Source organism: Rhineura floridana, chromosome 2 (assembly GCF_030035675.1).
Source record: "Rhineura floridana isolate rRhiFlo1 chromosome 2, rRhiFlo1.hap2, whole genome shotgun sequence".
NCBI classification, from domain to species: domain Eukaryota; kingdom Metazoa; phylum Chordata; class Lepidosauria; order Squamata; family Rhineuridae; genus Rhineura; species Rhineura floridana.
In genome coordinates this window covers 169,045,259-169,058,983 of record NC_084481.1, presented here as the reverse complement: position 1 = coordinate 169,058,983, position 13,725 = coordinate 169,045,259, and the positions used below count along the sequence as shown (strand labels likewise).

The window sequence follows — 13,725 nt, the reverse complement described above, 5'->3', positions numbered from 1 at the left end:
GAGGAGACATGGTGGAGATCATTTGGGAGGCAGTTCCACGGAGTGGGGGCTACAATTGAAAAAGCCCTCTGTCTAGTCCTCACCAGTCTGGCTGTTTTGACTGATGGGATAGAGAGGTCTTTTGAGGCTGATCTTGTTGGGTAGCATAGCTGATGATGCTGGAGGTGCTCCTTCAGATAGACTGGGCCGAGACCGTATAGGGATTTAAAGGTCAAAACCAACACCTTGAATTGGGCCTGGCAAGCAACTGGTAACCAGTGCAACTCTTTTAGCACTGGAGTGATGTGATCTCGCCGGCGGCTGCCTTTAATCAGGCACACAGTCACGTTCTGTACCAGTTGCAGCTTCCGGACCGTTTTCAAGGGTAGCCCCAGGTACAGCACATTACAGTAGTCTAGGCGAGAGGAGACCAGGGCATGTACCACCAATGGGAGCAGATGATTGGGAAGGTAGGGGCGCAGCCTTCGTATCAGATGGAGTTGATACAGTGCTGCCCAGCTCATAGCCGAGTCCTGAGCTTCCATGGACAGTTGGGAGTCAAGAATGATCCCGAGGCTGCGGATCTGGTCTTTCAGGGGCAGTTGTACCCCGTTGAGCACCACGTCCAAATCCTCTAACCTTCCCTTGTCTCCCACAAACAGTACCTCGGTTTTGTCAGGGTTCAGCTTCAGCTTATTCCTTCCCATCCAGCCACTCACTGACTCCAGGCACTTGGACAGGGTTTCTACAGCCAACCTCAGTGAAGATTTAAATGAGAGATAGAGCTGCATGTCATCCACATATTGGTGACACTGCAGCCCAAATCTCCTAATGATAACCTCCAGTATGAAATCCTTCCATGTATTGCTTTACTCTTTTTTTCCCCTTAACTAACAACCAAGGAGTTAGATTTTTCTTATACACCAGTGGCACAGTAAATGTTTTCCTTTTTCATTCACAAGTGAACATTATTCACATGTGTCGATTTGGACTGCAATATATCATAATAATAACCACTTCTACTGTCATAGAAGGTGCACAGATGACAATATATCTGCCATCTGTGCCCTGGTATTCACCAGAGTTCAAAGTGTGTACAAATTTTGTTAATTGGGTATTTGTATAAACAGATACGTAAATTGCCAGTGCACATGTACTACTTTTTGCATGCTCGTTTTGAATATGCTGCTCATCTAAATCTAAATTAAATTTATTTCTAAAGTTTATATTCAAGATGTATAATAAATTAAGATGTGGTAGAGGGGTATTAATCTCTCTTGCTCAAATGTGTTAAAGCTTAATTTTTAAAAAAATGAGCCAGAAAGGGCTCAACCTGGAACTCGGCTTGGGAACATTTTGTTGTGGGTTTCCTGTCAGATTTCTGAGAATAGGGCTAGCAGTGTGGATTGTCCTGAGGCAATACCTGGCAGGAGCTTTAGACTTTTTAAACTAAAGAAGTCTCAGGGCAGAGAAACTGAACAGAAAATGAAAATGTCCTTTTTCCTTTGTAGCCGAATTGCTTTTAAAGAAGCAGCCATTAAAAACGAGTGAAGTGTACTCAGATGATGAAGAGGAGGAAGAAGATGATAAATCTAGTGAGAAAACTGATCGTTCATCTAGATCGTCATCTTCAGATGAAGAGGAAGAGTAAGTACAGAATGTCCACTTATGTTTGAAGGCAGTGAAGAAAGCTGTATGTATTCATAGCACTCAATGTTGGATATGACTGATGTTTGCTTGATAGGGATGGAGAACATTCCTGATTAGGGATGACTCCTTTTACTGAACTTGACAGGCAGGGTTTTTGAAGCCTTTCACTTCCTCTCCAGGGGGAGGAGTCCCTCCAGACTAGCCCTTTCTGTGGAACAGAGTGAAAAGACAGTTCTATTCCTGGATTTTCTGCCTTTTGCTTAAAGCCTTTGGTGCTTTTCCCTTTTCTCCCCCAGTGGCGCTTCATGCCCACTAGACCTGATAGGGCTGCTATGGGAGTGTAGCCAATGAGGTTATGGGGGACTGGCCAAGTTTTGCATTTCTCCCCATCCTCCTCCCTTGCAGACATACTGTACATACTTAAGTATGCCTGTTCTGCATATAGCACCTAACTAAACTGTAAAGTGTTACTTTGGTTCAGAAGGGATTCCGGCTGCTGTTACAGCAGTATCATGGATAACAGTTATTATCTAAAGATCTCCACAGTTTCTTTTTTTTAAAAATAAAACCAACTCTGTAAACAGTTAAGGTCCTATCACTTAGAGAAAAGATATGGCAGGTGGGGAAAAACAAGATGCTAAAATGTTAGAAAAACTAGTCTTTCACACTACACGATCTATTCTGAATGCTATAGCAGGATGTTCCTCCAGTATTCCACTGGTGTGGGGACTCAGATATTCACACAAATTAAAATCAACCACATTTACCCCTCCCCACTCAAAGTGAAATTGGGGCTGGAAGTATGCAACAACCGTACACATGACGAGCTATTTGGATTACCAATGATTACCAATGACTGGAGATCTGTGTTATCTACTATTTCCCTGCTCTCTTCTCCCCCCACCCCCATCATGAAAGACACTGCCCTGGGTTCGGAAAGAAAATAAACATTTGGTGTACTCCTAAGCTTTTTGTTTTAATTAAAATAATTATTTTGTTTTAATTAAAATAATTATAATAAGTTCTAGCTCATCCTTATGGGGGTTAATTATGTTGTGTAAGCCCATAACAAATATTGAGATATTTTAAATAAATAAAAAGGTCCAGTCCAGCCCAGTCCATTCTTGGGACAGCTTGCCACCAAGAATCTCCTCTCCCTTCCACCCTGATAAGAAAAAAGATCCAGTTCAGGTCCAGCTCATAAAAAAAACAGATTATCTCCATGCACACACACATGTTTAATTCCAGCCAAACATTGGGGGGGGCAGTTTGCCACCAAGAATCTCCTCTCCCCTCCACCCTGACAATAAAAAGGCTCAGTCCAACCCATAAAGAAACCAGTCTGTCTCACACACACACACACACTCACAAACATGCCACCAAGAATCTCCTCTTCTACCACTACTCCTCTCAGTAATACATCTCTATATATCTGAGCATGCTCAGAACCAATGTATGATTCTGATATAGGCTAAGTTTCTGACTCCTCCCTAATTTGCTACAGTAGGGCCCCACTCATATGGCAGGTTATGTTCCATGCCCCCGCCAAAAAGCGAAAACCACCGGAAAGTGGGGCCCTACTGTATTCCAGCTGCTGCACTCCAGCTGACAGCAATAATCTGTAGCGCGCGAGCTCTCCGCACTACAGCTGATGGCGCGCTCCAGCTGATGAGCTGGAGTGCACCATCAGCTGGAGCGCAGGGAGCTCTCGCGCTACAGCTGATCACTGTCAGCTGGAGCGCAGCGGCTAGAGCTCCCTGTGCTATAGCTGATCGCCCTGCTGGCACCACCATACTAGCAGGGCGCTGAAAAGCAGGGCCCTACTGTATAGTGGTTGTGTCAGAGAGACCTCTTAACAACAGATGGAGTAGGATCCTTCTAAGAATGTTGACAAGTAGGCAGACCAAGGGGAGGGACCTCTTTGCCGTAGCCACGCTTTTGGATTAGGATTGACTGAGTGGTCCATAGAGCTGATTGGCCAGAGAACAAAAAGCTGATTGGCCAGAGAACAGTAGATTGACATAAATGTTTGCAGAACAACTTTGAGTTCAAATAGAAGTATAAATTGTGTGTAGAACGAGAGACAGTGCGTGGCTTTGAGATTTTTGGGGGAGAAATCTTAAAAACTGCTTGATATTCTCATTGGGAGAGAAGACCAGCCTCCACTGGTCTCCCCTTAATTCTGCCTTTGCCCCATGTCTGCTTTATTAGTGTTGGTTGTTTCTGTCCTGCCTTCTGGTATCAGTGACCACTCATATGCATTCCCATCCTTTTTGCCTCCTTTGGATCCTGTCAGTTTTGCTCCTCCCACTCTGCAGTTTCCTTTTCACTTTTCTACTTTGTTGTGCCTATTTTCTGGGTGCCCCCATCACTACTGTGGGCTGAGGGAACGGAGTGTGCTCTTCAGTCTATTTATTTCATTTTATATGAGAGCTAGCGGCTGTTGGAGCAGCACAGCCAGGGCTGTGTTGCTGATGTGGCTTCTCAATTGTGCATACCACTGCTGGTTACCAAGAGTGGAAGGGGCAAGGGAGCATGGCGTGGCAGAGCAGTGGGAGCATCAGATCCCTGCCACCATTGTGCCCGCATCAAACTCCCCACTGTCTTGCCCCTCTGTCTCAGTAATTAGCAGTGGTGTGTGTGGTATTGGGAAGCCAGGTCAGCAATGCAACCCTACCTGCACTACCTCGTTGGCCACTACCAATGATTTAGAGTGCCTGTTTAGGACTGGGGAAGCCCAGTTTCAATATTCAGTGAAGCTCACTGGATTACCTTGAGCCAGTCACTCTCTCAGCCTAGCCTACCTCACAGGATTGTTGTGAAGATCAAATGGAGGATATGAGAACCATTTGCACCACCTTGAATCCCTTGGTATAAAGATGAGATATAAATGTAACAAACGGTAGTACTAATTTGCAGCAAAATATATCATGCTGGATACAAATGGAGGCAATAAATCTAAAATATGACTACCTTGGGCCAATTTCTGTCTTACTTGATTGAGTTACAAAAATTAATGCTATTGTAGAAACACAAAATTTATTAGTGTGTAGATTTTTCTGCTTATGTTTGGCACTGCAAACTCTCGTTTTGTTTGAAGGTGTGAATGTTTTCTCCTGTGTCACACTAGGAAAGAAGAAATTCCTCCCAAATCACAACCAGTGTCCTTGCCTGAAGAACTGAATCGGGTTCGATTATCTCGACACAAACTAGAGCGATGGTGTCACATGCCTTTCTTTGCCAAGACAGTCACTGGCTGCTTTGTGCGCATTGGCATAGGAAACCACAATAGCAAACCAGTTTACAGAGTAAGCATTTCGTTAATTTCTGTGGGCACTAAAAATGGCCAATGTTCCTTGCTGTTCATTTATGAGTTTTTAAAGCCATAAAAATTTGCCTTCTAAAAATATGGTGAAAGGAAAGTGGGTAATTACAAACCGTAATCAATGTGAACCCCTTTTATTTGTCCTAGCACAGTGTTCTCTTTTTCTTAATAAGTACCAAGATCTGTCAAGGAGCATAAGTGCCAAACCTGGGTACAGTGTCCTTGTTGGGGTAGCAGATGCCAAATAACCAGGGTAAAACCAACCCTGCCAGGTGGTAATTTAGCTACCACTCCTTAAGTCCACTCAACTTGGGCCAGGAGTCCCCCATACCATACACCAAATGTAGTTTTAAGATTCGCTGGAACAACAGCTAAAAACTAGACTTTTATGTCTCTTGTGCCTCAAAGCCTCGAAAGTTACTCATAAAGGTCCAAACAGTCAGGTCTGGATTTAGAACCAAACTCTCATCCAAGGAAACACACCAAATTATGAGGTAGGTTTATTAATGATGTTTTAAAAATATAGCAAATAAGAACCTGTATACCAGTGAGAGATAAAAAGATACTAAAATATCGCAGTACATTTAGGGGATTACAGAACAAGAACTATAAAATAACAAAACTAACTTGCCTACTCTAATACAAAGCACTTTAGAGCATTTGATCCCATCAAATCAGCAAGTAGCATAGGATCTTCACAGATGTCAGGAACCAAGACAAGGAGTGAAGATGGGCAGGGAACAAAGATCCTAAATAACTTTTATGGTATGGGCCTAGCAACAGCAAGGCAGATTTCTTGACCAGTCAGAGGAGTGGTTGACTGGAAAGTTCCAGAACTTAGTGCGTACATGATACTTCGCCATAGAGGCATCAGATGCAATTAACAGCTGCCACAATGGCCTTGAAGGGCAGCTTGTACCAGAGATAGCACAGATGCAAAGGATAAGCTCACAGCTAATTAGTGGGAAAACATTTTTTTCACACAAGCCAGCTCCTTATCCAGACGTCTGAGCACAAAGCCGTTTTTTGAACCAAGAAATCCTTTCTTGACAAGAGCCATATAATTCCTTGCTCAGCTATCGGTGGAATTGACGTCACTGACAGAACTCATTCCCCCTCCCTGCTGTGCACCTCAGTATCTGCTCGGGAGGGGGACACTCCAGAGCAGATTGCAGGATGTGCAGAGGGATGCAGCAGGGAAGAGAGGAAGGTAAATTTCTGTTGCACAAGTGGAAGTCCACTCTTGACGTTGGCTGTCACCCATTGAGTTGGATCCAAGGTTAACCATCTGTGAATGGAAGGCTCCTTCTGTGAATGGAAGAGTTTTGATCCATTGGAAGAATCCTGTTGGTAATAGTGGAAAGGAGTATTTGTATTTTTGCTTATCCCCTGGTGTTCTGGAGGGTCCTCCAACTTTCCAGAACAAATTTGCAAAGGGAAGGGGGAATCAGAAAAAATTCCCATCCCCCTTTCCAACGGAGGGAGCATTTTCTGAGCAGGATTTCTCAGGGAAAACTGCTGCTAATAAAAGCAAAATCTGGATTCAAGCCATTGTAGTATTACTATTAATAATAATAATGTTGCTGCTGCTACTTCTACTACTATTATTAATAATAATATTTATTAGTCACTTTTTAAAAAAGACTTAATGACTTACAACATTAAAAAACATGTAAAAACAAGAATAAAAACACATAAAATATAATGATGCTGTCATATTGTGTGTTTAACATAAGACCTCCCTGCTTCAAAGTGAATGAAAAACTAAGAACATTATGAAAATTGTGTAAGTAGGCATGGCATTTTGTTCCAGCTCCATCTGTACTCTCTCCTCATTTAAGTCTGCCTCCTCTCAACTCCTTTTTTCCTCTGTTAGAAAAAATATACATGGAAGTACTAATCCCCCCCCCATCTTCATTTGTACAGGTGGCAGAAATAACTGGTGTTGTAGAAACTGCAAAGGTTTATCAACTTGGAGGTACCAGGACAAATAAAGGGTTGCAGCTAAGGTAAAATATCTGGAATTAATATTGCATCGCTTTGAGGGTGTGGTGTCCTGTGTGTAATAAGAGAGGTCAGTGCCAGAATCCTTTTATCCTTAAGCAGTAGAAAGTTGATAGAACACTCTTGGAATGCTTCCACTGAAGAAAGGAGAGGAGGCCATTTTTGCCTATTCTTTCTCCTGTGCTTGCTGAAGAGCTGCTCCATAGGGTTGAGAAACCCTCAAAGAGTGTATAAGGTGGCTTGAGGAGCTGAAAGGGAAATCTGTGAAAATTCCTCCATCAGAACATTTACTAGATTCCAGGCCTTTCCATGGAGGGAAGGGACACTCTGAATCCAGCTCAGGTTTTCCTTGCCAATATTTTCCTTAGAGATGTGAAAAAATAGAATCCCCAACAAATGTTGGAGTGAAATAGTGTCTGTCTGCTATGCTACTCATACCAACTTTTTTCCCTTCACCATTACTATCACATTCAGAATATGTCCTCCTTGTAGCAAAGGTAAAACTTGCCTAACTGTCCAATATACAGAGGTATGGTTGGCAGCCAGGTAAAAAAGCACTTTATGCCTGGCTCCCACTGCTCTCTTTCTAGAATGTGGGAAGCTGCTGTGGGACACTGACTCATGATTTTTCTTTGCACAGGCACGGCAGTGACCAGCGTGTGTTCCGTTTAGAGTTTGTCTCCAATCAAGAATTCACAGAGAGTGAGTTCATGAAGTGGAAGGAAGCTGTAAGTTTGCTGAAGTATTTCCATTTTTCCAAGCATAGTGTTGAACGGTGAGTGAAGTCTTCTGACACACTTTCTCTTCTTACAATTAGATGTTTTCTGCTGGGATGCAGCTACCCACACTAGATGAGATAAACAAGAAGGAAGTGTCCATCAAAGAAGCTCTCAACTATAAATTTAATGACCAGGACATTGAGGAGGTAAATGAAGAAAATACACTTTGAACTAGAACCATACAATTGAAGGTAGGTGAGGTCTTAGATGTTCTCAGTTGCCAGATTCTGATTCTAGAAAGATAAGATGGGGCAGACGAGGGGTGGGAATGTTTCTGAACAAATGGGCCACATCTTTATCTAGCCCATCCCCATAAGCCAGCTTTGACAGATGGATGGGACCACCTGCCAGTCAAATATTTGATGTCATAATGGAATCAGATGATTGACACTTGTCAAAGTTCAAACGCTGCAGCACTTCCCAAGCACCCAGCAACCAATTGGTTGCTGGGCATTTGGGAAGCAAAGCACTTTGCAAGCTCCATGTTAATTGTTTCCCAAAGGGCAAGCACAGAACTTGCAAAGTCCTTTGTGCAGCACTTCCTAAATGCCCAGCAATCACCTGGTTGTTGGGTGCTTGGGAAGTGCTACTCCTGCCCCTATTGGCCAAGTCCTGCTCTTACCCACTGCACATCTGATGTCATATATAGGCTTTGAGTGTAGGCAGGTAGGCATGGCTTGACCAAAGCAGATGTAGGGCAGGTAGGCATGGCTTGACCAAAGCAGCCTTGCAGGACAAATGGGAAGATCTGGTGGAACAAATTTGGCCCACAGGCCAGAGGTCCTCCACCCCTGGGATAGACTTCCTTTTTCCGTTGGAAAAGATATAATTCAGGGTAGTGTTTTACCAGTTATGGGGAACCTGTGGTTCTCTAGATGTTGTTGGACTCCAACTCCCATCAGCCCAGTCTAGCTTGACCAAGGATGGGAATTGTTGTCCAACAATGTCTGAAAGTCTACAGATTCCCCATCTCTAGCTCATACCCTGTTTTAGTGTCCTTTGCAAATCACCTTTACTCTGCCTACTTCAGATTTGGAGTAGATTGATCACAGCAGAAGTAGACCTTGTATTATGGGTAGTGTATTTATTTATTGAATATACCACCTTCCTGCCAAGGCACCCAAAGCAGTTTACAATTTTAAATTACTAAAACAAATTTATTACATAAAATGTGGAGTGACAGTCCTCTCAGGCTAATTGGGAGCTGATGGCACAAGCTCCCTGGCCTGTGGTCCCTTGCTTCTCCCTTCTCTCAGGCCACACAAAGCTCCAGGGAAGGGAGTCCCCCAACAGTTCTCTCAAGCCATTGATGGTTCTGTCAGGAGCAGATGGTATGTGTGCTCCCTAGCTTAGGCTCCCTCACTTCTGCCTTTCCTCAGGACACACAGGACTGTCTTAAACAGCCATACAGAAGTGGGAGGAGTTACAAGTAGGGCACTAAGGACTAGGTTTGTGGAGGGGGAGGAGCAGTAGTTTTTGAAACATCTGCCCACAGGATAAATTAGCTTTGTTGTGCAGCACTTGCCACATGTAATTGTGTTACAGTAGAGGTAGACTGCATTTACTGTTGATGGATTTGTGTACCAGTGGGTCAGACAGTCAGCATGTAACATGATACAATAAATTCTAAAATGCTTTTTTACTATTCTTACACTATATAAAAAGAGGTTAGGAATAGAAATTTCAGCAGGCCACAGAGTGGGAACTTAGTTTGACTTAAGTCTTGAATAAAGTGAGCCACAGCAATGAAGGATAACCTTCTGTTAGCTGCCGATTAGTTGGCCTGCCATTCATAATGATTATTTTTCTGTTCTTCATTTGTAGATTGTAAAAGAGAAAGAGAGGTTCCGGAAAGCACCACCAAACTATGCCATGAAGAAAACACAGCTACTAAAAGAGAAGGTGAAATATGGCGGCACTGGAAAACAGCCCTCAAAATAATTTCCGAGTGGTGATCTTTCTAAATGCCTTGCAGTGATATTACTCAAATTATTTCCTGAGAAAAACATTATCACCTTTCACTGCTGAGAATGTTTTGTGAAGATGGACACAACTTGTTCAAGTTTGATAAGTGCAATAATGGCTGCTCCTCTTCTCCTAAGAGTCAGTTCACTGTTGATCCTGAAATATAATATACTGTAAGAAAGAAAATAAGTAACTATTTGAATTAATAACATAATAATTGGTTGTAATTTTTAATCAACTCATATGACTGCTGCTATGGTTCAGGCCTAACAAACAATTATTTTTATTGAAGGCTATGGCGGAAGACCTGGGAGATCAGGACAGGGCAAAACAGATTCAAGACCAGCTTAATGAGTTGGAGGAGAGAGCAGAGGCCTTGGATCGCCAGCGAACAAAAAATATTTCAGCCATCAGGTTGGTACCTAATATTTATAAATCATAAGAAAACAGAAAATGAGCAATACTGCTTTTGTGATCTGTATTGATCATTAATCTTATCTGAGAGAGATCTTGCTATTGCTCCATCTGGATAGAATCTGCTACTTTTCAGTTTTTCAGAAGTGATTTCTTATTTTACTCACGGCAAAGAGAAATATGTCTCAAAGTGATATCTAGGGTAAAAGCTTGTTTAGATTCTTTTCTCTCTTTTTTGCAGTTATATCAACCAGAGGAACAGAGAATGGAACATTGTGGAGTCTGAAAAGGCTTTAGTGGTGAGTGATGTGGATCATGAACTGTGCAAAGAGAAGGCAAAATACATTGTCCTGGAAAAGGTGGCTCTCTGAACTAATCAGTTACATTTATAGAAGGAGGTGTTGCTTTTTACAACTGTACATTTTCTGGACAGGCATGCCAAATTGTCACTAAGTATCAATCAAGCTATAACTGGACTTTTAATTAGTGGACTAATACTGTGGCTGTAATTTTCTTTTTGTTTCAAAAGAGGGCAGTTGTGTTTATATAAAAATACACTAGAGTGGTACTGTTGCAACAAACTTGAAGCCTGCCTGATGAAAAGGTGCAGACAATTTGCAAAAGCTGAATCATGAGTAAAATAGCATTTGTTGAAGGCATCCTTTCCCTGTCAAGCAGATCTTCTTTTCTAGGTAGATGAAAGGGCTATAGCTGCCTTTGGCTTCTAGTGCTGTTTTTATAAGGACAGGGTCATCCTGTGCACAAACAGTCTTGATTCTGAAAGTGAACTCAAGCTCCCACCAGAAGCAGTGTTCATTTTACCCTCCTTTTGCCTCACCTCCTTGAGAATACTTATCATAAGCTGTACTTTCACAGAGCCCTCAAACCATACAACATTATACACGCAATTGTTTCAGCTGTTTTCCTGTTTGTATCCTTCAGTCCCAGGTCCCTGGGACAGAAGGCCTCTAGTTCAGGCTTAAAGCCTGCATAACCATGTTTTACGAGACCAGGGGGCTTTCCAAACCAGATGAAGTACAACTCACTCTTATAGAGGAACAGCCTCCTCTTTAGTGTTTTCCACCAACGTTCCTCTTGTAGTCCATAGAGTAGCTACGTAGGAATCTCCTTCCACCTTCACTAGATCCTAAAAGATGGATACTTAATAATAATAGTAATAATAATAATAATAATAATAAATTTAATTTCTTTGTCGCCTATCTGGCCAATGGCCACTCTAGGCGACTTACAAAATCGTTAAGATACAATTGATAAAATACAGTGATACAATATAAAAACAATACATCTGCAACAACAATATTAAAACTGGGCAGGAGGCATTACAGTTATAACAATTAACCCTCCCCGGATACCCCGAAGGCCTGTTGAAAGAGCCAGGTCTTTAAGGCTTTCCGAAATACATTTAGGGAAGAGGCGTGCCGGAGATCTTGTGGGAGGGAGTTCCAAAGAGTGGGGGCCGCCACTGAGAATGCCCTCTCTCTTGTACCCGCCAATCTGGCTGTTTTTGTTGGCGGGATTGAGAGAAGGCCCTGTAGGGATTTAAAGGTCAATACCAACACCTTGAATTGGGCTCGGAAAACAACTGGAAGCCAGTGTAGATCGAACAACACTGGTGTGATGTGATCTCGGCGGCGACTATTCGTAAGTAGTCGAGCCGCCGCATTTTGTATAAGTTGTAATTTCCGGACCGTTTTCAAGGGTAACCCCACGTAGAGCGCATTACAGTAGTCCAGACGAGAGGTGACCAGGGCGTGTACCACTAGTGGGAGCTGATGAACAGGAAGGTAGGGTTGCAGCCTTCGTATGAGGTGTAGTTGGTACCAGGCTGCCCGGCTCACTGCCGAAATCTGAGCCTCCATGGACAGCCTGGAATCAAGCACAACCCCAAGGCTGCGGACCTGGTCCTTTAGGGTAGACTCACCCCATTGAACTTCAGGTCAATATCGCCCAACCTTCTCTTGTCCCCCACAAGTAGTACCTCGGTCTTATCAGGGTTCAACTTCAGCTTGTTCCTTCCCATCCATCCACTCACGGATTCCAGGCACTTGGACAAGGTCTCCACAGCCAACTCTGGTGAAGATTTAAACGAGAGATAGAGCTGAGTGTCATCCACATATTGATGACACTGCAGCCCAAATCTCCTGATGATTGCCCCCAGCGGCTTCATATAGATGTTAAATAGCATGGGAGAGAGGAGAGCCCTGTGGCACACCACAATTGAGAGGCCAAGGGTCTGATACCTCCTCCCCCAACGCTACCTGTTGGTACCTGTCGGAGAGAAAGGAATGGAACCACTGTAATACAGTGCCTCCAATTCCCAATCCCTCCAGGCGAAGTAGAAGGATACTGTGGTCGACAGTATCAAAAGCCGCTGAGAGATCGAGGAGGACAAGAAAGGTGGATTCTCCCCTATCTAATGCCCTCCTCAAATCATCTACCAGAGCAACCAAGGCTGTTTCAGTTCCGTGACCAGTCCTGAAACCCGATTGGTATGGATCCAAATAATCCGTTTCATCCAAGTGTGCTTCCTTTCTTCATGACTTCCTTCCTTTCTTCATGACTTAACTATGAGTAAATGTTTCTCCCTGGCTCCAGGGTAGTTTGAGGCATATCCCATTCCTACTGGATGCCTCTTCACCTCAAACAGAGAAAGAAAATTGGGAACTTACCATAACGTTTCTTTCATATTTTGGGTGAGGCATCCAACCTTCACCCTTTTGGGACCAGTTCACACTCTAGCAAATTAGCCTTTCTTCAGAAAGAGAGACAGTCTCCTTGCTCCTTCTAATTTCTGTTTCTTCTTTATTATATTATCCTACTGCTCAGGGCACTCTTTTTTATCTTGGCTGCAGACATAGGCAGCTGGATACCAAATCCAGAATTGTTTCTTACACATGTTTCTTGTCTTCGTGGGTTGTACTTAGACATTCCTGTTGGCTACTTCGTACACTCCAAACAAGAAAGAAGCTTCATGGCCCAACCTTACTGTTATAGCACTCTTGCACAAGCGTCTGTGGAACAGAACTAGGGGCTATTTTCCTTCTCCTCATGGTTCTTTGGATCCAATCTGCTGTGTGTTTGTATTTTAATTTCAGGCATTTAAGAAATGTGACTTATGCATCAGAATGCTAACAGTCTACCCTTTGGTTTGAGTAGAAATGCAAAAGACTGCTGCTGATACCTAGTAGGGTAGCTTATTAAAGCTTTCTTACTGTGACCACAAGAAGAGTCCAGCTGGATCAAGCCAAAGGCCCATCTAGTCCAGTGTCCTATTTCCCACAATGCCAAAACGGCTATTGGTAGCCCATAAGCAGGAGCCGTCTCCTGTTGTTTCCCAGGAACTGGCATTCAGTGACATATTAAGTAAGACAGCTGAGGAAAGCATAAGGCAAAATGTGACTACATATTTTGTGTTTTCCTCTACAGGCTGAAAGCCACAATATGAAAAACCAACAGATGGATCCTTTTACTCGGCGGCAGTGTAAACCCACAATAGTCTCCAATGTAAGTAAAATGCAGATAATGATGGCAGTAGAAAACAGGGTAAACTATTCACATATGGAGGTATTAGTATAAATAGCTATCTAG

The 13,725-nt window shown here is 43.0% G+C and overlaps 1 protein-coding gene across 1 annotated transcript in view; it reads left to right on the top strand.

The window, feature by feature from the left end:
- Positions 1-13,725, top strand: part of RTF1 (RTF1 homolog, Paf1/RNA polymerase II complex component) — a 39,328-nt gene that overhangs the window by 21,652 nt on the left and 3,951 nt on the right. The window contains exons 7-15 of the mRNA XM_061611386.1: positions 1,491-1,626; positions 4,760-4,937; positions 6,881-6,963; positions 7,599-7,686; positions 7,776-7,883; positions 9,562-9,639; positions 9,995-10,116; positions 10,358-10,415; positions 13,564-13,641. Coding sequence (XP_061467370.1) covers positions 1,491-1,626; positions 4,760-4,937; positions 6,881-6,963; positions 7,599-7,686; positions 7,776-7,883; positions 9,562-9,639; positions 9,995-10,116; positions 10,358-10,415; positions 13,564-13,641 — 929 coding nt within the window. The remainder of the gene's footprint in view (positions 1-1,490; positions 1,627-4,759; positions 4,938-6,880; positions 6,964-7,598; positions 7,687-7,775; positions 7,884-9,561; positions 9,640-9,994; positions 10,117-10,357; positions 10,416-13,563; positions 13,642-13,725) is intronic.